Source organism: Semicossyphus pulcher, unplaced genomic scaffold, assembly GCF_022749685.1.
Source record: "Semicossyphus pulcher isolate SPU_LCO1_2020_fin unplaced genomic scaffold, fSemPul1.0.p SCAF_12, whole genome shotgun sequence".
Taxonomy (NCBI): Eukaryota; Metazoa; Chordata; class Actinopteri; order Labriformes; family Labridae; genus Semicossyphus; species Semicossyphus pulcher.
The window spans coordinates 20,287,353-20,311,554 of record NW_027211626.1 but is presented as its reverse complement, the minus strand read 5'-3'; the positions used below and the strand labels follow the sequence as shown (position 1 = coordinate 20,311,554).

General features: G+C 41.9%; 1 protein-coding gene across 1 annotated transcript in view; it reads left to right on the top strand.

The window, feature by feature from the left end:
• The window catches only part of atrnl1a (attractin-like 1a), a 312,150-nt gene that overhangs the window by 182,043 nt on the left and 105,905 nt on the right, over positions 1-24,202 (top strand). Inside the window, exon 27 of the mRNA XM_069659074.1 lies at positions 9,513-9,591. Within this exon, the coding sequence (XP_069515175.1) occupies positions 9,513-9,591 (79 nt within the window). The remainder of the gene's footprint in view (positions 1-9,512; positions 9,592-24,202) is intronic.

Sequence of the window (24,202 nt, the reverse complement as noted above, 5' to 3'; positions counted from 1 at the left end):
AACGGCTGCTTTTCCGGTCTCTGCAGGTGTTGCGAGTAAACAGTAATCTACTATGGCTGAACAAACAAAGAAAAGATCGATGACCACAGATACAACTTCAACAATAAGTGAAAATCCAAAGAAAAAGAAACAAACTCGACGTGCAGATGAAGCAAACAGTCTAAAAAGGAAAGTGACCGTCAGCGAGGAAAATCAAGAGTTACAACCGGAGCCAACCGTGGACGTCTGGATATGTTGGACGTGTACTCCTATAATTACCATTTTTCGCCATAAGGTGCTGCCAAAGACAACGAAACTGAAATCTTCAAGATTATATTTTCAAGAGTCAGATTATTTATTATGAGTTGTTCATTATATTATTATATTAATGCATAGAAAGGACTCAAATGTTCAGGGTATGTTCAAGGAATTTCTTTAAATTATTCTGTAGGAATGCATAAACTCTAATCAATACGCCATTAAAGAGCAACTTAAACTGCTATCATTAAGACGTGACCAAGCTTATATACACATGGACCACAAAAGACCAAACTGCGTTAGGTATCCAGGTACATGTGTATTTTTATACTTCTTGTTTTTGTCAGAGAGACAGGCCAATGAGCTACATTACATATTGTCGCTGTCCTCACATCCTCATATCTCCAAAATCATTACTTTTCAGGAAATGAAGAAGAACCCTGTGTTTTTAAAACACCTGTGAGGAGTTTTTTGGTGTTTTTAAACAGATTGAAATCAATACTGATGCATCTGTATGACCTACAAAAGTAAAAAAAGACCAACAGTGACAAGATTGATTATTTCTTTATAGATATTTTGAATGCCTGTAACTGCTGCCGCGGGGTAGGTGTCAAACCAGGAGATTAACAGCACGTGGGCGAAACAGCCTTTGTTTATATTCACTGCAAAGATTCACGATGAGTGGTATGTTTAAATGATAAAAGAAAGCAGGGGGAGATTTTTCACCAGAAAACACAACTTACATGCGACCAGGACAAGATCAGCAAAGAGAGAGAGAGGCGCCAAAATCAAGACAAACTGAAAGTTCCTGACAGGAGCTTTAAATAATTAAACACTGTCACAGTTGGTATTGTGCCTGCCTATATAATCAGTTACCTGTATGTGTCATAATATATACAGACATAAAGGCAGACCAAAAGCATTGATTTCTGTAAAAAAAATTAAATGATGAAATAGGAGTCACGAGGTTTCTGCCTGACAGCGACGATATGTGGGTGAGTGTATTTCTAATGGCTCCACTGTGCTGATGTGGTCCGGAGCCTGAGTGCCAAAGATCCTGAGTCATGACTCCTATTGTGTGTGTGTGTGTGTGTGTGTGTGTGTGTGTGTGTGTGAGTGAGTGAGTGAGAGAGAAGGGAAGCCTGTAGCCAGAAGGCACAGAGATGAGATGAAGTCCGGTCTTGCTTCGAAAGAGTAGTGAAAAGATATACATTAAATCGCTATATAGCGCTATACGTATAAACGCAGTCTATTTATTTATACTTGGTAACGTAGCTTCCACAGCTCTCCACCCTGACAGAAGCAGAAAAATGGAGCAGAGTAAACAAAAAACTTAAATAGTATTACCACCCCAAATTACTTGGGATTCATATCACATGACCTCTGTGTTTCTTAATCAAGCTAAGCACAAGATTAGAACACAGACAACTTTCAGAATAATTAATTATTAGCAGAGGTTATACTAGTCAAGTGAGGCTGGGGCTGTAGTATTATTTGCAGAGACCCAACAACTATCATCTGCAAACTGAAGAGTGACACTGAAAGTATTGACAATGTTTTTTGTTTCCTCTCTCAGATATATCCACCCCTGGCAACTAAATTCTGATTAACCTTTTGATACTATTATCTAATAATGTTGTGGCAAATTGAGGCTTTAGGGAAAGACAAAGCTTGTGTTGTGGGTCAGATTTGTAAAAGGACAACAATAATTTGTAGTATGAGAGGAAATGTGTCAATTTTTCCTGTTTAGCAGTTAATTGAAGAATTACATTTCCTTCCAGTAAATATGTTACATAAAAACTCTTTATGTTAGAGCTCAACTTGCCTCCATTGCAGACTGAACAATTGCGTGAGTCCATTTATGATCGGACTTGACAGTGAGTGAAATATAAATAAATCCAAAAATTGAAATGTACAATGAAAGCCGAAGGGCAGAAGGGGACGGTTAATAGTTTGAAATTATGCAACAGAAAACAAAAAATGCTCCAAAATAAAGCGATCAGCTGATGGTGAGTTTATCAGTGTATCACTGAACAATGAATGGCTCCAATGCTCTTATGATCCAGAGGACAATATTGGTAGACAGTAAATTACATTAAATACTGACTGTTCTGTCAGAAAATTAGTTTCTACTTCCTGTTTCTCCCCGATTACCTCCACCCCTCTCTCCTCCCCGTCTATTTTTCCTCGTCCCTTAATGAAGCAGAGGAAAAAGTGAAAATGGCTCTAATTAAACAGCATTTATGCCTCTGCTCTCCAGTCTTAAATGCTAATTGGTGACAGTGCACTTCAGCTTTGTCCAATTACTCCCAGCTCTCGCTCGCTTGATTAGCAATCACTTTCTCTCTCGCTCTTTTCTCTCTCTCTCTTTCCCAAAACAGCGGAGAAGCTACTCAGTACTAAGTGGCTCATGAGACTCGGCAAGCTCGCCCACTTCATTTCAAAATGACCGTCCCTATCAACCTCTCCAGAAGAGTTCTCTGCAGAGATTTTAGCCTGTTTGTCCAAATATCTTTTATGAATCTAACCTTTTTGGGGTTTTGAATCTGCTTCTCTTGTTTGACCCTTCTTTTAATTAAGAACCTCAAATATTTCTTAGTGACCAAACTAAAACCAAATAGCACAGTTAGAAATGTAACTGCAACAAGAACTAATGTCCAGTTTGTACCGTCCAGGGGCTGCATCCTTCGAAGGACGCAGTCTACAAAGGATGACTCATTCGTAGCGCGTGTAGACTGCTGAGGCCAAACTGAAATGAGGCGGTCTGGTCGACAGAGGATTTCCTTTTTGCCTCACCAGCTGTTCCTGCCCTTTTGCAACAGGTAGCTAGCGGCTAACTAGCTAACATTTGTATCACTAGCCATTTGACCAGTTGAAACCAAAAACTTTTACATTTAAAAGTGTATTCCTCTGCCACTTGAAACTCCACCATCTCGTTTGAATTTGGCGCTCAATGAATCCTGGGATACGTTTGTGCCACAAAAGGATGCACCCGATGGAGCCGTCATGGCTACAGACAAGGTGGACGCATTTGTCGGCCACATCTGAAGAAGCCTTCGAAAAGGGAATGCCGCTGTAAAGCAATCGGCCTTCAAATACGTCCTTCGAAGGATGCAGCCCCTGGATTTCGACACATCTAAAGACTGAACTCATAGACTCGTCTGGTTTTGAGACTATAGTAATAGATCGTCCGGCCCAGACTCTGTCCATCTGTTCATACCCTGCCAAACTCATCGCCATCGGAATCTGTTTGTTACAGATTTTCACAGCTAGCAGAGGCACATATATGGATTTCAATTGTGACAGATTTTAAGTTACTGGAATCTAAATTATGTGTGTCTGGTCAACAGTTTGTCATATCATTTGATAGTATTTTATGACAATCATGTTATCTCTCAAATTAATTTTAACAGAAATATTCAATCATGTTACAAAGTTGTCTACCAGACATGTGACTTTCCTGTATTTGATTGGCCAGCACGACATCTTTTTGGATGACATTGCATTCATTGCAAGGTTTTTGCTAAGGTCAGTATGAAGGCAGCCTTAGCTTGAGCCTTAGCGGTGCCCAACGAAAAGACAAACCATGTTTGTAATACTTTGTAAACCTGCTGTGATGTCGTGCTGTGTTGGTCTGTGGACAATGCTTCTACTGGGTTTAAAAGTTTGACGCAGGCTGCAGCAGGCTCCGACCCTCGGCCCTCTGCTGCATATCATCCCTACTCTCTCTTCCAAATATTTCCTGTCTTCACTTGTCCTTTCAAATAATTGCAAATGGCCATATAAAGAATCTTTAAACCCAAAAAGTTGGACGCATTTACCAACATTTTGAACTTGAGTCAGGGTTTTTACCAAACTGAACATTTGAATAGTCTATTTGAAGGCCTGCGCAGTGGGTTAGCAAAGAGTTCATTAAGATGTTTAGATATGTAAAGTAGCCATCTGGTTCACAGACAAACTTCAGTTCACTTAATTCACATGCTTCTCATTTGCTGAAATGAAAAAGGCAAAGGTTGAAAAGTAGTCGGAAATAGACAAATCCTCGGGGTGAACATCGGATAAAAGCTTAAATGTTGAAAGCATTCCAGGAGGAGAGCCTGCAGCTTCTCTCTCAGGACCGAACGCCTCGCTTTGGTCCATCGCTGCTCTGAGAGTTGATTTGCTGGTCGTGCAGATTGAAAGCTGTTTCCGATCGTGTGCTATCTGTGGCTCATGTTCGACGAATAGCTTATTGATTTTTTGCTCTGGCCTGCGGGGATCAGATGTTTCACCGTGTTGTCCTGTGATATGTGTGTGTGGGTGAGTGTTAGTGGCGTGTTTGTTTCAACCAATCACCGCCACTTAAAAGAGCAGGAACACAGTCATGTATACAGCCAACACATGGACCCAAACTGGCTCTTACCCACATTCCCTGGTTGTAAAATGAGTTCGATTGCTATTACCTGTGGCTGAGCACTCCTAAACCTAAACATATCAAGAAGCTCAGTGGAGTGTTAACAAACTTCCCAGCATCCCCCTCTTTCCACCCACGTCTTCCTTCTCCCTAATGCCTCGGTAATAGGGACAATTAGCCACTCCGCTCCATTGGTTAGATAGCTAAGCTCGGGCCCTGTGGCCCATTAATGTGGCTGAGGTATTACGCACTGAATGGGGAATCCTGGGCCTGATTGGATTTGAATCCCAGCCAGTGGAGGGTTTTGAGAAGGTGCGTTTAGAGGATGGAAAATCTTTGTGTTTGTCTGTGCTGGAATTGTTCTGGGGAATACTCAGGGTGGTGGGGGTCCTGGAATAGCTGGCGTCTGGCCTAGTGAGCCCATGAAGATGCAAACTGGGTAGTAGCACAAGCAAATTGGAGTATTGGAAAAATAATGTTCATTTGTATAGCACTACAGACTAAATCATAAAAGCTGAGTGCAGATATAGATATCGACACTCAAACTGACCTCTTTCTCACTCCTAAACTCATCAGCAGCTTGGTTCATGGCCATATGCCTTCTGATATAAAGACCTACCACTCACAAGTTTTGCATGTGCAGGGTACGGAGGTCAAGTAAGCAGTAACATATTTTCATGCCCAGTTAATATAAGCACTCACATTAGTCATAATTCTTATGAAAGATCTGGTCAGACCAATTCTGTTGGTGATTTTCATGGACAAAATCTCAAGGCGCAGCCAAAGTGAGGATGGTTCCAAGTTTGGGGACCTCAGAATTTAATCTCTGCTCTTTGCAGACAATGTGGTTCTGTTGGCCTCATCAAGCTGGGACTCTCAGCAGGCATTGGAGCCATGGTTCTCTGCCAGAAAAGCGGTGGATAGTGGGTGGGTAGTGAGTCTCTGCCTCAAGTGAAGGAGTTCAAGTATCTCAGAGTCTTGTTCACAAGTGAGGGTAAATTGGATTGTGAGATTGAAAGACCAGTTGGTGCAGCATGCCGGCATTGTACCGAACACCACTGCTGTGTTCGAAATGCCATACTATATGCTACATACTACATACTGCTTACTGTGTTTAGCGGCAGTATGTAGTGCGGAGCTGTTTAAATTGCAGTATGCAACGCCAGGCACCAGTTTCCTGTTTTGGAAAGTGAAGTAAACAATAGGCCGCCAATAGCAAAAAGCTGCTTCTTTAGCTCTAGCGCCCCCTTCTGCTCTTCTGCCATTTCCACTGCCATTTTGGCTTTTCCGCGCTTTGCATTGTGGGTACAGTAGGCAAGGTAGACTGGTCCGATGGATACTTGAGATTTTTTCCAAATCAGTACGACATCCGGGTATTTTTGGTATGCTGCACATTTGCTTTTGTTTGCATACTGCATATTGCATTTTGGCAAAATCAGTACGTACTGCTAGTGTAGTATGGCATTTCGAACACAGCATCGACCACGACCCGGCCCCAGATAAGCGGAAGACATTGGATGGATGGATGGACTTTCAGTATAAAGCTTGCTGGGAAACGATGCAAAGATGAGTGCCAGAAATCATCTTTGGATGCCATCAACTAGGACATTATGGTTAGTTGCTGTAAAGTTCAAACTGGGTTGAATCATCTCTGTAAATTGCACCCATCTAATTATCTACTTAACTTTTCCTATCATGTTGAAAAAATCAGCGGTTGGAGGCTCTACACCGGATGATATTCATCCAGCTAAAGCAATGAGCACGTTGTCCTCATCACCGGAGGGGATTTCCTGCGTGCGATGTGTCTGAATTCAGTGGAGAGGTCGGCTGTGGACTGCGGAGGCCACGACTGGAGCCACTTCAGCGGGCTGGGTCTGAAAATGTCACGCTCATTACAACACTAATACCCTTTACAATGCTGTCATCCTCACATAGAGACACAGGAGGAGGACGCATCGCGCGCACACACACACTCACAGATAGATGAAGAGGAGGATTGTTTGGGAGCTGCTGTCCTCAGCACTTTCTCAGGGACTTCCTGTTGTTAAGCCTTTGGGTGCGCTTGTTTTGAGCTCTTGTCAGAAGTTCTGCTTGAGAGGGGAGCTTTGTGTTTGGCCAGATAACTTTGCCCTCCAGATATTGAACTTTAAAGCTGAGTGTGTGTTTGTGTGTATCTGTGTGTACTGGAGACCTTGTTCTTTGTTAGAGAGCATCATGTCGCTCGTTGACCCCTCGCTGCCCTTTGCTGTCCTAAAATCCCCAGCTGCCTTTGGTCGCTGTGGTTTCATATCTCGCCACAGACTTCCCAAGAATCTCTCTCCTTTGTTGCCCCCGCTGGCCGGAAGCAGAGCAAATTAGTGTAAAGATTCTGCTCTATCGTTATATTGTGCTATTTCTTTTATTCTGCTTTTGCACTTGAAGGTGTTTTTAAGAACAACTACAAAGACTTCTGCGAGCATGAAGTACGTTGTTATTTAAACGATGCTATCTGCAGTACCCCGAGTCGAGTTATATAATGTGGAAGGGATTGCACAATTATTGCATAATATGTACAGACATACATTTTCAAAAGGACAACTACAGAGAGCACTTTAAGCGTAAAAACGTGTTATTAACATTCAGGCTTCTTCTTTCAAATTCCTTTGAATTCTTGTTTTTGTTAGGTATGTTTTTTCACAGCTGCAGCCGCCTCTGTTAGTTTTAGTGCCTTATTATTGGACTTCAGCTTTTCAAAGTGCCTACAACATGTTATTAAATGTAAATTTTCCAACTTAATGAAGTCTGAATCAGTGGCTTTTTAACCTTTTCTGACTTTTTTGCCCCTTTAAAAGGTTGAATATGTCTAAAAGTAGTGAGTCGTTTAGCTACATGGTTATTTTCCCTTCTCAGAGTTTTATTTGAATAAATAATTTATTTGTAGACAGCAGAAGGAGTAAACCATCCAGTACTTTACAAGATTTCAGAAATCCCTTGTAGTCCTTATATAGTCCGTATATTACTGATACTACAGTCGTACTTTGGAGCTGTATTTACTCAGATCATACAGTCCACACAGGTGTCAGGACAGGTTTCTGTCCAGTTTATTTATTGGCAGCTTCTTGAACTGTTGCTCTTTGCAGCTTCTCCCCTGAGACTACAAATACTGGAGTAAAAATATTGTTTATTAGTTGAAAATTGTTGTGAGGTTTTCCCAGCTGTCTGTGCAACAATTCTGAGACAGACTGAGTAGAAAGGAATGACTGACTATTGATTTGAAGCTCCAAGAACTTCAAGAGTGATCAGAAAAACATGACCACCAATGATTTCAGCAGGATAATGTGCAGTCGTTCTATAACAGTACACTTTAAACATGAACTTTTGAACATGAACAGTTCTTCTCTGTACTTTCTCAGGCTCATAAGAAGAGGGATTGGATCATGCACTACACATGTAAAGTGTCTTAGGCCTGCCTCGGCATATTTAAATGGATCAGCATCACTGAAATAAAGCTGATCGAAATGTGATCCATTCTACTCTGCACTCTAATAATCTGTCCCTGTTAGCCTACTGAGTTTGCTTTCTCTGTTACGGCAGCTGGGCTCAGCAGTGCAGCGTTTCACTGCATGCCCAAGTGCAAATGTCAGTGATGCAAATGTAATAAAAAAAGACTTGGATGCAGCAGTGAGACTTGTTTGACAGCGTTTGGCAAACTATACACAACTGTACTCTTGCACATCTGCTGTCTCTTGCTTTTCTTAATAGCAGAACTTTTAGCTCTCAGTCTGCACTAATGGCACGACAAACTGAAACTTGCCTGTTGTCTGGTTAAAGTGCCCTCTGGAGCTGGTGTTTGCCAAAGATTGCTTGCGAGGAAAGAAGCTACACTCTTTGACATAACAGTACAACAACAAGTGGACTTGGAGTTTCTGTAGTTACTCCACTCACCTCTTCTCTCTAGCTGATAAGTCAATTTCAGCTTAATTCTACAAGTTAAACTTCATCATCTTTAACCCACATTCACCGACCAGCAGACCTCTGAGGTTAACTAGTCTAATCTCACAGGTGCTTTAATTTGTGATAAGCGATAAGCGATAAACTTCCAGTCAGGACTTCATTTTCTGCGTGCTGCATTGTTACAGAAAAATAACCTGTTTTTCTTGTGATTTTCTTTAATTAACAGGTCTTACCTTTGTCGAAGTTACTACGTTATGATGCAGATTAGCAAAAAGTAAAAATGAAGCTTTGTCAGGTCTGTCCTTAAGAGAAGAAGAGAACTACTTTTAAAATGCTCGTTTGTTGAACGGAGGTCGGATGGATCATTTCTGATGCATTCGAGGAAGTCGGGAAATCTGGACGCTGAACGGCTTTCGTGACACAGCGTCAAGGGAATTTATCTCAAGCTGAATTTTAGATCTAGCTTAGAGTTTTAATATTGATCCGAAAAGAAGCAGGTACTGGAAAAAGTAAACAGAGCAGATCATGAAACAATGAGGCTTCATACTAAAATATGACCACATGTACAGAGGGAGTTAGAAATAACGGCCTGTCTCTAACAAAAGCCTGCTTCATATAAAAGCCTGGTACCCTCTGCAGCTGAGGTAAATAAAGGCCCCGCCCACTATTTGAGAATTTACGGTATCTGAAGAATAAACATGATTTCACATTGGAAGAAGATAAACCTCAATATGGTGTCTTTATGCAGGGCAATATGGCGGGTGGTCTCTGTGTGTAATGTCAAGGTGAGGGAGGGGTCGATCAGTTGGGAGTATTTATCTTTTTATTATATTTTGTTTATCTCCATCTGTGCATAGCTGAAATGATGGAACAATATGTAACTCTTCTTATCTATAAAACTTCTGAGTTATTGATTTTTGATTGACCCTGTTTCCCGCTCTCTCTCCAGCTGCTTCCTGTCTCTGTTACTGGTGGCCGCCGTGGTTTGGAAAATCAAACAGACCTGCTGGGCCTCGCGACGGAGAGAGGTAGGACGCATCACCATGCGTATGGTTCTGTTTGTGAATCATGATGTGTGTCAATGTGTGAAATGTGTGCACAATGTTTGCACACATTTGTTTACAGCGCAAGCGGAGTGTTGTCGAGCTGTGCGCGCACCTCGCTCTGCTACACACGAGCTTTAAATGCAGCTGCCACATCCAAGACTAAAGCAAACATACACTGATGCATCCCTCAGTTGTGAAGGGTGGGTTAATGTCACCCGTCCTAAAAGAAAAAAAAAAAGAACCCTCTCAGCTTAACGAGCGTCGTCGTGACGATAAACAAGGCCATCCCCCTTAATTAGTGCTCCTCATGAACCAATTAACTCAGACGAAGTGATGCTAAACGAAGTGGAATGGAGTGATATATCACTTAAAGCTTTCACAGCTGCCGCATCATCTCATATCTCGTCCTGACCCCTCCCATACACACACAACAAGTCCATTCACCAGCTCTGCGTTTTCTCTTCTCAGCAATAACCCAGGCTCTCTTTCTCACTTGTTTAATGCTTTCATGCTTTTGTCAGTGTTTTGTGTTCGAGTCATCAGGGAGGAATCATTGTTTCTTATGAGCAGCGATGATATTAGTCTGTTTTTATTGGTGTAATCCACACTGCGCTCTGTAGGGATCTATTGTGCTTAAATACACTTATAGTCCCCCTCCTGCCTTCACTGCAATTCAGCCTTTATAAACAAAATGCTGCTGCTTTCATATGCACACTACTATAGCATTCAGTACTGGTGACATGTTATGTTACATTTACACTTTAACAGGTACAGCTTGATTTGTTTTTTTTATATCATATATTTATACTTTAAAGCGTCCAGAATGCAGATAGAGTGGATTACTTGGTTTCTTGGTTGTGTTAAGATTTTTGACTCTATAGGCAGGGCCACTTCAAGCTTGATCTTTACTGTAACATCAAATTATATAACCAGGTCTCTTCTGGATAATTGTGTTGCAAAACTTATGTTGCAATATCTACCAAAAAAAAAGATATTGTGTGGCAGAAAACACTAATATTCTACTATTTGCCGTGTGGGACGCCAAATCTCAAACCCTCCTCAGGCACCAGAATGGCCAGCCCTGGTTACAAGTTATTCATATTGTACTCAACTGTAACACAGGGTTTGGTATCAGACATACAATATTTTATAGTTTTTTCTACAGTTTTTTGGTTGACTGCTGGGGTCAGCCCTACACACAAGTCTGTATGTGACTGACTTACTGACTGACTGAGTGACAGTACTGTCAGAGCCATAGAGAGAAAGAGTTGCGATCATGGAGCATATTGGACCTCCACTGACGCGACTCTCTGTCTATACGGCTCAGGATACTTTGTTGGGGGAGTCGGCGGGGCTGCTCCTCTGCATCTCGTCCGCAGCGTACACCTGCTTTCAAACACGTTGTTGTCGGTCTCATAAGGTCAGTAACACATTGCCCACATTAGCGCACATTGACCTGATGCGGTCAGCCACATACTAGGTTTTAAACTCATCTCGTTAATCAATCAAAGTGATCAAATAAATTGCTAGTATTTTGCCCTGAATAAAAATTCAAAGGAACACAAAGTTGTAGATTCTAGCCAACCAAACACTGCTATAATGGATCTTTTTATATTACAGTGGATCAAATGACTACGTGTTTGTGAAAAGAGTTGCTCAAAGTGATTATAACATGAGCTTATTGTGTTGATAGGAAACTGTTTGCTGACACATTTTCCATATAAACCCTCTGAAGTTAAGGTTATACTCCACTGAGGACGTGTTCTGGACACCACATACCCGTTGTAGTGCTGTTTAATACTGGAGGACGCTTTCCACACATGCATCACATTTGCGTTCACAGGATTTTGTGCATGTATTGTAGCTTAGTGGCAGCCACAATGCTACTTAACAGAAAAATTGGACGCAAGTGATGTCCCGCTGAGCCTGCATCTTCAACTTCAGCAGATCCTCGCACATCTGTGGATGTGGAGTAAAACAGGCTTGAGGTGATACTATAAGAGTTTGCTTTTTGATGTGCCGTCCACATATGGCTGAAAAATGCTTAAATAAAGATCAAAACAAAACCACAAAAACAGAATAATGATTCTTATATAAAGGTCATATAAACTTCGATCCAACTGCTTCTGGTCAAGTTTGCATCCTCTTTTTCATCTGTACATTTTTGTATGCGGCTCTCTGTATGTTCTGGGTCCATGTGGAGTAAATGATACCTGTGCTGTGCTGTGCTGTGCCCCGCGCCCCGGCTAGCAGCTGTTTGTTTAGCCTTGTTTTCACAGTGCGAGGAGCAGTGTAGCGGCTGCTGGCAGGCCGGCCGACACTCACCTCCATTATTTATGAGAGCCGGGCTCATATCACAGCAGAGCCGCAATGCTGCATTTACTGCACTGTTGGTTTATTTACCCAGGCTTCCTGCTATTTCTCCTGCTCTCTGTCAGTCTCTCCCTCATTCGCCCTGAGGGCTTGTTTTTTATTTTATTTTACCATCTCCTCCTTTTGATAACAGAGGATCTAATAAATGGAACGCTTTGCCTTCCAGGGAGAAATCAACACTGTAGGAACTCTGGCTTTCTTCCCATCGTCATCCACAGTTAATGTCCTATTTGAAATGAAATCAGCTCCTTTTTTTCATCACATAATTAATTGATTTAGAATGGCATGTGGAGCCCCTCAGAGTGGAGCCCCTCAGAGTCGCTTTAGGGCAGCTGGATTTAAAAAGAAGAGAAAACATTTGATAGATTTTGCGGCGTTATGGTACTCAGCCAACCGTGGAGACACACCGTGACATTTCAAAATGTTCATTTTCTTTACCAGCCAGTTGTTACAATACAGGAAACTCTTCCTGGATTTGTCCTTTAACTAGCTGTTAAATATCATCACTGATACCAACTGCTGTAACAAGTGAACCACAATGCAAACTTTATTAACAAGATAGTCCTTGAACAAAGTGTCATTCTGTCTTATAGTGATGTTTATATCAAACAACCTCTGCTGTAGCTGCATAGTCTTAGCTTCTGGTTGTGGAACAAGATGACACAAATGTAGGAAGTAGTAGAGGAAGGGAAAGAATGTAGCTTTCAAATTATTTATTTTTACTGATATTTTATCGTTCAGAAGAATATTTTTAATGTCAATTAACATTTATACAACATCGCTCACAGTATCTTCCTTTAAACCCCGGCCTACCCCTCCGCAACTCATTTAGCTTGAGCTAAGTCTGCATAACAGAATGCTATAGTATTTTATCTATCGCCCTCTACACCTTAGAAACATAACTGTAACAGAAAGAAAATGACCCTCCGACTCGACTAAGTTGAAAAAAAAGCTGATAATTGTTTCCACTTCAGACAAGATCGAGAGAAGAGTTAACCAGCAAAATCAAGCTAGCTTCATTTAGCTTCTCTTGTAGGTGTGCTTTGCTGGAGCACCACACTGCAGGATGACAACAGTTCTTAAATATGTGTAAATATATAAAACCAGGCCTGTCATTGGTTCACCGCAAAATTGCGCTCATTTGACTCCTTATTTTATTAGGGGTTGAATGACTTTTAAAAGTCGACAGTTGTGATTAAAGTCGACGCTGACTAGACGCTGATGACGTCATGAATAAAACCACAAGACATTTCAATTTATTCAAATGATAGCCCCTTGAGATGCAGCATCTCATTTTCAAGGGGGTCCTATAAACACAAATATAAAATTATAAGACATGTACATGACAAACATACACAGCAAAATTACGTAGTGAAATAGTGTCCCGTTTTCCTCCCACTCTGAAAGTGTGGGCCAAAAAGCTGCTCAAAATGGTGCAGGCTCACCTTCAGTATCAGCCGCGTCCTGGCTTTGGACATCCTCACCTAGAATTAAGTTAATAACTAAGTTTACTACAGCCGCGCATTTTAGAACATAACACAATAAACTATCCTTTGAAATGATTAAGCTGGCTTATGAGGAAAAAAAATCTAGTTATTGCCATAAAAAAATGGGCTACGTAAAAATAAGTTATTGGTCAGTTACAGGTTAGACTGATAAGCCTACGTTATATTTACTTACCTATTTTATGGCAACTATTTTGTCACTTTCCAATATTTTTGGCGTAAGATCAACTTTTATATTTTACAGTGTAATTTCATGAAGCGGAATCAGCTCTCCCTCATCTTATAGCAGGCTGTTGGTGTGGCTCTTGGACGCCGCTGTTTTACTTTCCAGGATGAACCAAAGGCTGAAATGGTGGCTCCAGCATAAAGGCCATAATGTGGATGGATTCGGTCCATTCATCGCAAAAAGACCACAAGGATGAACAAATCATATCATTCTTGAAAATCATCTAAAATATCTTTCCATTTTTTGTTATTTGCATTTGGACGATAAAGCCACTGCAGCTTATCGTTTACTCTGACCTCTCTTCACCACTGTCCCATTTATGATACAAGGCATACAGGGAGGGAGTCAGAGACACATGCAGAGATAAAAACAGTTTATTTTCTTTGCAGTCCTATCACAGAACTCTGCAGACTCTCCAACACGCCGCAGCTTCACTTACCCTGCACCGCCGAGCGAGAAATTAACAATGCTAATCAATGGAGCTGAATGCTGCGTTTTTATCATCTCCTTGTGTTGATGTATTTAGTGTTGGCCTGATTGTTATGGAGATAAACTGCAGTTGTCAGGTGCCTCGGGCGCTCGGGAGAGAGACGGTCAATACAGCCAGATTTACCTAATATATTGTTATTGTTATTGCAATATACAGGAGCTGTTATTACTGATCAGTGTGTTTGTGAGACTTCTGTGTGCTGCTTGTTTCTTGTGCTCCGAATGGAGCTGCACAATGAATTGTATTTTTTCTTCTGTTATGAAAAGACTTCCTAGATGAAACAAATTGTACAATTGCTGTGATATCAGATCTTTATGTAGTTAAATATTGTAAATCTTTTCTAAATCTTAGTTTTTTGAGCTCTTTCAGGTGCTTCTGCTGCTTTTATGGCCACGCCAGTGTAATGGGGAGGACAAAAATAGTTCACTCCTCTGACTGGTGTTCCACAGGGCACATATCTAGGACCTCATACCTACGTCACAGCTTTGCTCCATCCTCTAATGGCTTTAATGCCCACAGAAAACTTTCAGAAGCAAGCATCTCGCAAACCCAGTTACCGACCTCAAACCTTGTTGTTTTGGTCATTTTTCTTTTTTTTCATGAGCTTTGTGGTTTTACTGTGAGCTATGCTATTAAATGTTTGTGATGTTATTATGAGTCAGTGCAGCATATTTTATTGTTAAAATGTAGCTGATTCACTACCTGTGTCTGACTGATTAGTGGGACAGAGCAGAGAGCCGCTTAATAAGGATTAATTTTATTGTTTTTTAATTCATTGTTTACTTAGTAAAATTAGACTAAAATACAACTAAACTTGATCATATTAGTTTTAACTTTTATTCCAATTTTAACACGGTTTAACTGCCAGTGATGGCGGCTCTGCAGACTCTGCTTTTAGCCGGGGGCTGCATCCTTGAACTGGCTTATCCTTTAAGACTGAAAGCAGCTGTATTTAATCATTTAATCTGACAATGAGTGATTTGAGTAAGATCTGTTCAGTTTGAAGGGTGGGATTATTTTGCTGTAACCTATCATATCAGTGAGCAACTTATTCTTCCGGTTGATGTCATTTTTTCTCTGACAGAACTTTGGTGTAGTTGTATGAGTTCCAGTCTTGTGTGGTGATCGGGTCAGATTTAGAGATCTGTAAGCAGGCTCCACGCTCGTGTTTTTTCCAAGTACACTGCATTTATGCTCTTTATAGTTTGGCAAAATAGATGCGACTGCAGCTGTGTTTTTAAAAAAAAGGCTAAAACAATTAAGAGAGGTGGTTTGTTTCACTATTCAGAGACAAAGTCTCGTAATAAAAAGGTTCTGTCTCTTTAAGACGGAGACGACGGATGTGCAGCACAGCTTCATGATGCGATCCACCCGTTCAAGTCATCAGGGTTTATCATCTGTTACAGCTGCCTTCAACTAAAAATAAAAGTAATTTTTGTGCTGGCATGCCACGATTTCTTTAAGTGTCTATCTGGTTTTAATATTAGAAAATGAAGTAGCTCTTTCTCGTTTCCCTGCAGTGTGTGAGGGAGGCATCATCTGTTGGCTGCTCTCGCTCCGCTCTGTCTCCAGAGAGCTGCTCTAGTGGGGAACCACAGCAGAAGGTGAAAATGGGATCTCTTCACTGTTAATTATGGATCACAACCAGCCACAAGACCACAGAGAAAACTGGGTATTAATAGAAGCACAGCTCTATGTTAATTGCTTTTTCTCATACTCCTTTTTATAACTAACAATCAGTTTTGGATATGAGATCAAACAATCAAGAGCTACTTTGAAATTCTAATGCTGATGCGCAGAGACGGGCTGCGCAAGACGTCTCTGGTTTTGCCTAATAGGGTTGCCTCTCTGAAGACTGTGGGTGTGTGGGGTGTGTGTGTGTGTGCGTGTGTGTGTGTGTGTGTGTGTGTATTTTGAAACCCACCACAGCTGATATAGTGCCTCTGAGCTGAATAAATAAGTCAAAAGACAAATGAAAAGCTAGAAAGACAGCGTGCCAGAAGGACAAGATTGAGGTCCTCTCCTCCCTGTTGACTCTGACTTAGATACATTTTTCATCATTCTCTTCTCTTCTACCTTGAATCTGTCGTATCAATTAACTAATAAAACTCATAACGCAACTTTTTCTATCCTTAGCAAAGCAGAGCCTTGTTTTATAACCGTGTGTGCATATTAAAGGTACGGTATACCCACAGAGCCTACGGTCCTAAACCTTAAAGGTACAGTAACAAGTTTAAAGCCTGCTTCATCTCTGACCACCTTCTGGTCAACATATCCTCACAAAACGGTTCACATGATACTTTGAAAAAGGTAATGCGGTGTTGTTCTCTTGGTGTAATTGCCCCCCTTTGGCGTATCATACAGATGCTCAAAGTAGCGTGTGTTCCACATCTGTTTGAAGATGCCCTCAGAGCCTCTTTAAAGTCAGTTTTCTGTCTTTCTAACATGTGGCACACAGGAAACAGCCTTTGAGGTTTGATTAAGACACACAAACTCGGTCACGTTGAGGACACACATCATGTTGTGGGCTTTTTGTTCCCACGAGATTCCAACCCGATCTCAGAGGTCAAAGTCCTGCATTGTTTTACCCATCCACACTGACCACAAGACCAAGCAGACTATTTTGTGCTTTCTACAACATCCCCAGACTTCTAGCATGCAGGATGGCTGGAGCAGCTTTATCAAGCTTTGCAGCTTATGGGTTAACATGGACTTAGTTGAAAGTGTTCTGCTTCTAATGTAGACGCTTAAGTACGGTGGCCGGGGCAGAGTCATCATAAAGTGCCGCTAACTGTTATCAAGTTGTGTTTTTGCACAGCAGTCGGTGGTGCATGGCCAACAGAAGCCTTTTTAACACTGCGGTTCCGCCTCACGAAGCTCCTTCCTTATGCAACCTTTGTCGTTCTACATTGGACCACGCAACACCTGCGTAAAGCTGCCCCAGTGTGTGTTTCTATATAGCGTTCCAGCGTTTGCGGAAGCAAAACAAACAGCGCGTGCCTCAAATACACCCACACTGCGCTGTTCCGCCCTGCCGGCTCTGCGGAGATTCTGCCTCCGTGCGTTCTACATAGAAGATGAAATGTAACAGAGGCGTAATAATCCCGCCTTGAACTGGTGGTGTAAAAAGTCCCAGTGACACTCCAGCAGCGTCTAACGTTACAAGGTCTGATAATGAATAAATTCACAGTCCCGTCCCCCCTCTCTCTCCCATCAATAGTAAACCTGTTGTACTGAGCGCTTCCTACAGGCCTGGAGCACTTCTGTGTGATGACTGGATTTGCAGCGTTTTTCTTTAGCATGTGCTATCTGTATTTGCAGCCCGTCTAATCTTAATGCATTTGTTTGCAGCACGTTTTTTTTTTTTTTATTTGCAGCACGTTTTTGTCGTTGCATTTCTTTTGGACCTTTGCATGTAGTTTCTGAATTTGCAGCCCGGTTCTACCCTTATCAGCCACCGTACGACCTTGACAGACTTCCTTATTGGCTCACAATGATGAAATGTTGTGAATTACCTTCCATAAATTTAAGTACGAACAGGGCACGAGAACAGCCTGCTGCGGTTGGCCGCGGTCAAGAGTTCATATTGTCTCATGTGTAGCCACACCCATCAATGATGTCGCAATGAAAAAGGCTGGCAGTATTAAATACATCAATCAATTTAGCATGTTTTTTTGACGGAGAATTGTAAAGACAAAATACGAGCGATATTAACACTGACTCGTTTGATTCCAAGAGAAACATCCCAATGGCTCCCGTGTTCTTCTGTTTCACTGCCTCACAGATGATAAACACTAAAACCTCTCTGCGCTTCCCGTCCATCTGCCTCTCTATAAAACTTAGCTTCTCTCATGTTGTTTATTTATCTGCTTTCTGGAGCATCTTTTTCGTTTAATTCACATCACAGGCAGATGTTGCTGCACTTCCTCGAGTTCTCTCAAAGACTTTTTCGGTACTCTTGTAAGGCCCGGACCGGCTCCTCTCTCTCAGTGAGCACATTACACTGATTTGTGTGAAGATTGCTGTGAGCTGACAGCGCCTCCTGACCTCTGCTGTCTTATTACAGCAGCTCCCCCTCTCACATTAATTTTCTTAAATTAGATGTTTGCACTCCTCTTGCATGAGGCAATTAACATACTGTGTCAATTTTCCCCTACACTCATTAAGGAATTAGACTCGACGACGCTCCACTCTGCATAAGAAGAGGCTGAGAATGCAGCATAATGAAAAGAGCTTGATTAAAATTTAGGTTTTAAGGCTGTTTTGTTTGTTATGGGGTTGTCAGCGTTGTGTTGCATCCAATAAGTCGGCTTGTGGAGCTAATTATGCTGCTGTGTGTGGTTTCCTGAGGTCTTTTACTGTCTTATTTCAACTTCTAGATGATGAGTAAGAAGTTAACTTCAACGCAGGATTGATTCACAGTTGAAATGGTGTAAATGAACTTTTTATTGAGGCAGCAATTAGACAATATTGGGCATAGATGTGAAAAGAAAATTAAAAAAAGCTGATGCAACGTGTTAGATTTTCAAAATAAAAGCTTTCCTTTCCTGTAAACAACAACTGTTGCTGGTAGATTACTCGAGTTCTGCAGGGTGATGCTGTGCTCTGATCGCCCAGTCCTTGGCTGCCACACTCTCCAGTCTGCAGTTGGAGAGATTAGCATGTCTAGACCAGCGAATGCCAAAGCGATTGTGTGTGCATGTGTGTGTCTCTCTCTGTGTGTGTTGATGTTGTACAGCTTGCATGTGTGTATTGTGTGTCCCTCATTTAGCTGGCGTTAGTCGAGGTGGCAGATTAGTAGAAGAGGTTTAATGTGGCCAAGCATGGCTGGGTGTCTGTGGATGGCCGCTGTGTAAACAAATCAAAGGGAGGGGAGACAGGGAACACACACGTTCATGCACACAAGCACACACACCACTACAAGCCACCGTGCTGCCTGCGTGCTTTGACCTCAGACCACAGAGATGAGTCTTCTCTACACTCACATTAACAAGCTGGCTTACTCGCTACTGTACAAACATACAGAAAACTTATCTACACCAAATTACATAGAAAATATTTTACTCTGTTATGAGTTTTGTTGGTCTGAAGCAGATATTCACAGATATTGAAAGTTCTTGACTGCAGTGATTGTTTCAGTTACGTCTCCTCTCGCCGATCCTCCTCTACTCTGCTACTCTGGATCAGCTGCAGGAGCCGTATTTGTCAACAGAGCTGTCAATCATGGCGTAAAAGCCCCCCTTTTTTGTCAAATAACCACCGTATTGGTCTGAATATAAGACCGTGATTTTTTCCCTTGACATACATCTGAAAAAGTGGGATCGTCTTTAATTCGGGTGCTAGACTTTTAAGGCTAATACATGTTAATAACTGACATGTCTGAGCTGTCACTCACAACTACCCCAGCTGGAAATGTTTTGTTCTAAGAACGTTCTGAGACTGTTACGTGCGATGTTCTGGTAATTTTTTGAGAGGCAAGTTTTTATTTGGTTCCCAGAATGTTCCTTCTTATAGTAGGACAACGTTTTATAAATCACCTTCTGATAGTTCAGGCCGTACTAACATCCTGAAAAGATCCTCAGACTGTTGCAGTAAGCATGTCCTACCTCTGTTTTTATGTAACATCGAGCAAATGTTTTATAAAAGGCGTTCTGACATCCCAGGCCTCAATAACATCCTGAAAATATCTTCAGAATGTTGCAGTTAATGGAGAGACACAGTGATCGGAACAAATGGCTTAAAAGTCGGCCAAGTTAACCAACAACTGAGGCGGAGTAATGATGTCAGTTTTTAGATAATTGTTGTCACCGAGTGTAATGTCCGACAATGGAGAGCCCCAGAAGATCACGGGCCACTGTAGCACCACGTAGCCCCGCGGCTATCCGTGGAGCCCCGTCCTCCTCCGCTGCACCGGGCCTGCACTCCCCAACCTGGAAAACGCCAGAACAGGCCACCGTCGGCGCCTTGAAATATTAACAGTCCGGCCTAACAGATGGTAACCGTACCGTGGTCCTCAAAGCAGCTGCTTCCAAGAGACTGACAGGAGAATGTGTGAGCGTGTTACTGAAAACAGGAGCAGGTCTGCACGTTACCAGAGCTGTCGTCAAGCTGTTTCAGGACTGCTCTACAAATAGACCTCACTTCACTTTGATGCTTAATGATTTTAAATGATGATGATTTTAAATTTTGAAAGGCATTTTATTTAATTTGAATGTGACAATTTAATGTAAAAGATAAAATAAAATTGCTTTCTTTATAAAGACAAATTTGGTCACGAAAAAGTCTTACTCAAAAAATTAGTCTTGAAAATGGGGGGTCGTCTTATTTTCTGATCAATACGTTAATTAAAACTAAACTTCTCAGAACAATGAACACTTGGACATAAATCAGCATGATAAGAACTAACTATAACTTTATTTGACGTGTATTCTGATTTCATATTTGACTCATGTCCCATCTGTTAACATGGAAGAGGCAGGCGACAGTAGCGAAGTGATGAAAGCTGTTCCTCATTTGAAATCCGTGTTTACCTTCTCATACAGGATCCAGAATTGACAAACATGAGACACGTTAAATGTTAATGATACTTCGCCGCTATCAGCGCGGCCCAGGTGACCGCTGTCACCATCACTGATCCACATTGCCTTGAAGGTGCCGGTGTTTAAAGAGCAGCACCACACCAGCACCAGAAAACTTCAAAAGCACTGAAATGAGAGTAACAGGGGGTCTGGTTGTGGAGGGAGGAATAGAGACACGCAGAAAGGGGGGAGAGAGAGAGGGAGGGAGGTTGTGAGGGACAGAGCAAGGACATCTCCCCAGAGCCATATGGTGGCTGAGATGGTTTTATACGGTTGTGTTTGTCTGTCTGTTCTGTTTAGGATTTTTAGCGGGAAGCGCCGCAGGCCAGGCGTCCGTAACAATATATCTCCCCCTCTCCCCTCCTTTTTACTCCCTTCAACCATCTCTCTCTCTGCTTTTCTATCCCTTTGTTTCTGCTGCTATCCTACAAATCTGCTCGTGGCTGTCAGTGTGACTGATGGCCAATGTTGACTCAAGGTGGGAATGTGTAGTCTGGCTTTTATTAACAACAACTCCACACCTGAACCAGTGATTTGACTCCTGGACCTTTACTCCACTGGCTGTTTGTCCTTGTAGTGCACTTGTATGTCCGTGGCTGTAAGAATCACTGTTGTTGTTGAAAATGTACCAACGACATATTCCTGTTCTAAAATTGACAAATACAGCAGGTGGTCAATGGCCCTGTGCTTCAAAATATGACATTCTAGCTGACCTTCTAGCATGCGCAGTGCTCAACAGTCAAGTTAGCAATAGTTAAAAACTAATGTCGTGATCAGTGGAGGTCCAATATGCTCCGTGATCCGCCATTGCAATGTCGCAACTCTCTCTCTCTCTACGGCTGTGAAAGTACCGTCACTCACATACTCACTCACTCAGTTACTCAGTCAGTCACATACAGACCCGTGTGTAGGCCTGACCCCGGTGGTCAGCCAAAAGTAAGATAGAAGACAGCATCATGAGCTGAAGCTAGAGGGTCGCCTAGGTAGACACATTTTAAAGTGTTGGGCCACTGACCAAGCCTGTGTATTTGAAGAGCTGGAAGTGAGAAGGAACTCTTGCTGAATGTGGCAGTTTGATCCTGTAATCAAACATACTTTAACATACCAGCTAATGTTTTTTATTTGCATCCACTTCTCCTTCTAATAGGCTAAAATTTTCTATTGAAAATGTAGAAAGAAATAACTTTTCCATATACCACGACCTCCATAAAACACTACTGCAACCCCTTCAAGATTTTGAATATCAAACATAAGATGATCATGGTTTTAAGCAACCCTATCCTCTTTAAACATCTAGTTATATTGTGCCAATTTTGCCTCAAGAAAAATCAACTGATAACTATTCACTCTTTGGAGACGCCTGACAAGTGTACCTGAAAAAACACATGGAACAATATACACCAATCAGCCATAACACAATGACCTCTGACAGGTGAAGTGAATAACATTGATTATCTCGTTACAATGGCACCTGTCAGTGGGTGGGATATGTTAGGCAGCAAGGGAACATTTTGTTCTCATTGTTGATGTGTTGGAAAAAGTAAAGCAAGCGTGAGGATGTGAGCGACTTTGACAAGGGACAAATCGTGATGTTCAGACGACTGGGTCAGAGCGTCTCCAAAGCTGCAGCTCTTGTGGGGTGTTCCCGGCCTGCAGCGGACAGTACCTACCAAAGGAAGGTCCAACAGCTACTGTAGCTGAAATTGCTGAAAAAGTTGATGCTGGTTCTGATAGAAAGGTGTCAGAACACACAGAGCATCGCAGTTTGTTGCGCATGGGGCTGCGTAGCTGTGATGCTTTGGGCAATGTTCTGCTGGGAAACCTTGGGTCCTGCTATTCATGGAAACAGTATTCCCTAATGGCAGTGGCCTCTTTCAGCAGTACAATGCGCCCTGCCACACTGCAAACATGGTTCAGGAATGGTTTGATGAACACGACGAGTTCAAGGTGTTGACTTGGCCTCCAAACTCCCCAGATCTCGATCCAATGGAGCATCTGTGGGATGTGCTGGACAAACAAGTCCGATCCATGGAGGCCCCACCTCGCAACTTACAGGACTTACAGGATCTACTGCTGACGTCTTGGTGCCAGATACCTCAGCACACCTTCAGAGGTCTAGTGGAGTCCATGCCTTGACGGGTCAGGGCGGTTTTGGTGGCAAAAGTGGGACCTAGACAATATGAGGCCATAATGTTATGGCTGGTGGTATGTTTGGATGTGGCCGCAGTTTGTAAGGTTTAGGCACTAAACATTAAAAGTACATTAGGAACACAAGTTAAGTTGAGTATGTGGGTACTGTTAAGTAAATGATGTAAGTTAAGTACATTTTGTGTGTTACTTTACACTTAGATATAGGTTGTAATAAGCTGAATAAGCTGTTATAACTGAAGTGCTTTAAGTTGCTTCACAAATCAGACTACACATCATATTTTCTTTCACATATGAACATTCAGCAAACATGTGTCATCACAGCTCACATGGGCTCTACATATAGAAAATCTTGCGCTGCAGTATAGCTCTGAATCTTTCAGCTCCGTCCCTGCATACAGGGCCGCGGTGGGTGTGTGTGAGTTCTGGGACGTGTTGCTAAACATATCTCTGTACTCACATAATCCTTGTCCTATCATAAGCCCGTGGACAATGATGATCCTAATCCTGCTCTAAGAAGCTTTTCATAAACTGTGAGGACTCACACACACACACACACACACACACACACACACACACACACACACACACACACATTCACAGAAATACACAGGGGTCCTTCTGCAGATGAAGTTTAAATAGATGACAGCTATAAAACATACCTTCTCTAAATGTTGAATCTGGACTTCAATGTGATTGTAGATTAGCTGCAGGTGGTCTCCAAATCCTTTTAGGTTTGTTTATTTGGAAAGGGAAATTCCACATTCATCATATTCCCCATAAAGTTTGACACCACTTTGATTTTAGCTTGTAAATCTGATGTTTCCCACACAGGAGATTCAAGGTTGGACCTATTTAACACCAGACAAGCATACCACTCAGATACATCAACCAATTAGAAGTTACATCTTATTTAATACATTCAAATGGAAATGTGTGAGTTTGAATATTTGACATTGAAAATGCTGTAAGACAAAACATTTTAGAAGAGATTTTACACCGGATGTGTGTCTTTTAAAATGATAGATGAACTGGAACACTTGTAAACTTTACATTCCCGCATTCTTATGCAAATTTATATAATGATAGTAGAGGTCACCATGCAGTGTGCAAACATGCTCATTAGCATGTCTAGTACTCAGTCATCAATGGCAATTATGATTCAGTATGTTGTCCTAGGAAATGCACACCAGTGGATTCCCACCGGGTACTCCAGCCTCCTCCCACAGTCCAAAGACATGCTCGTTAGATTAATCGGTGACTCTGAATTGCC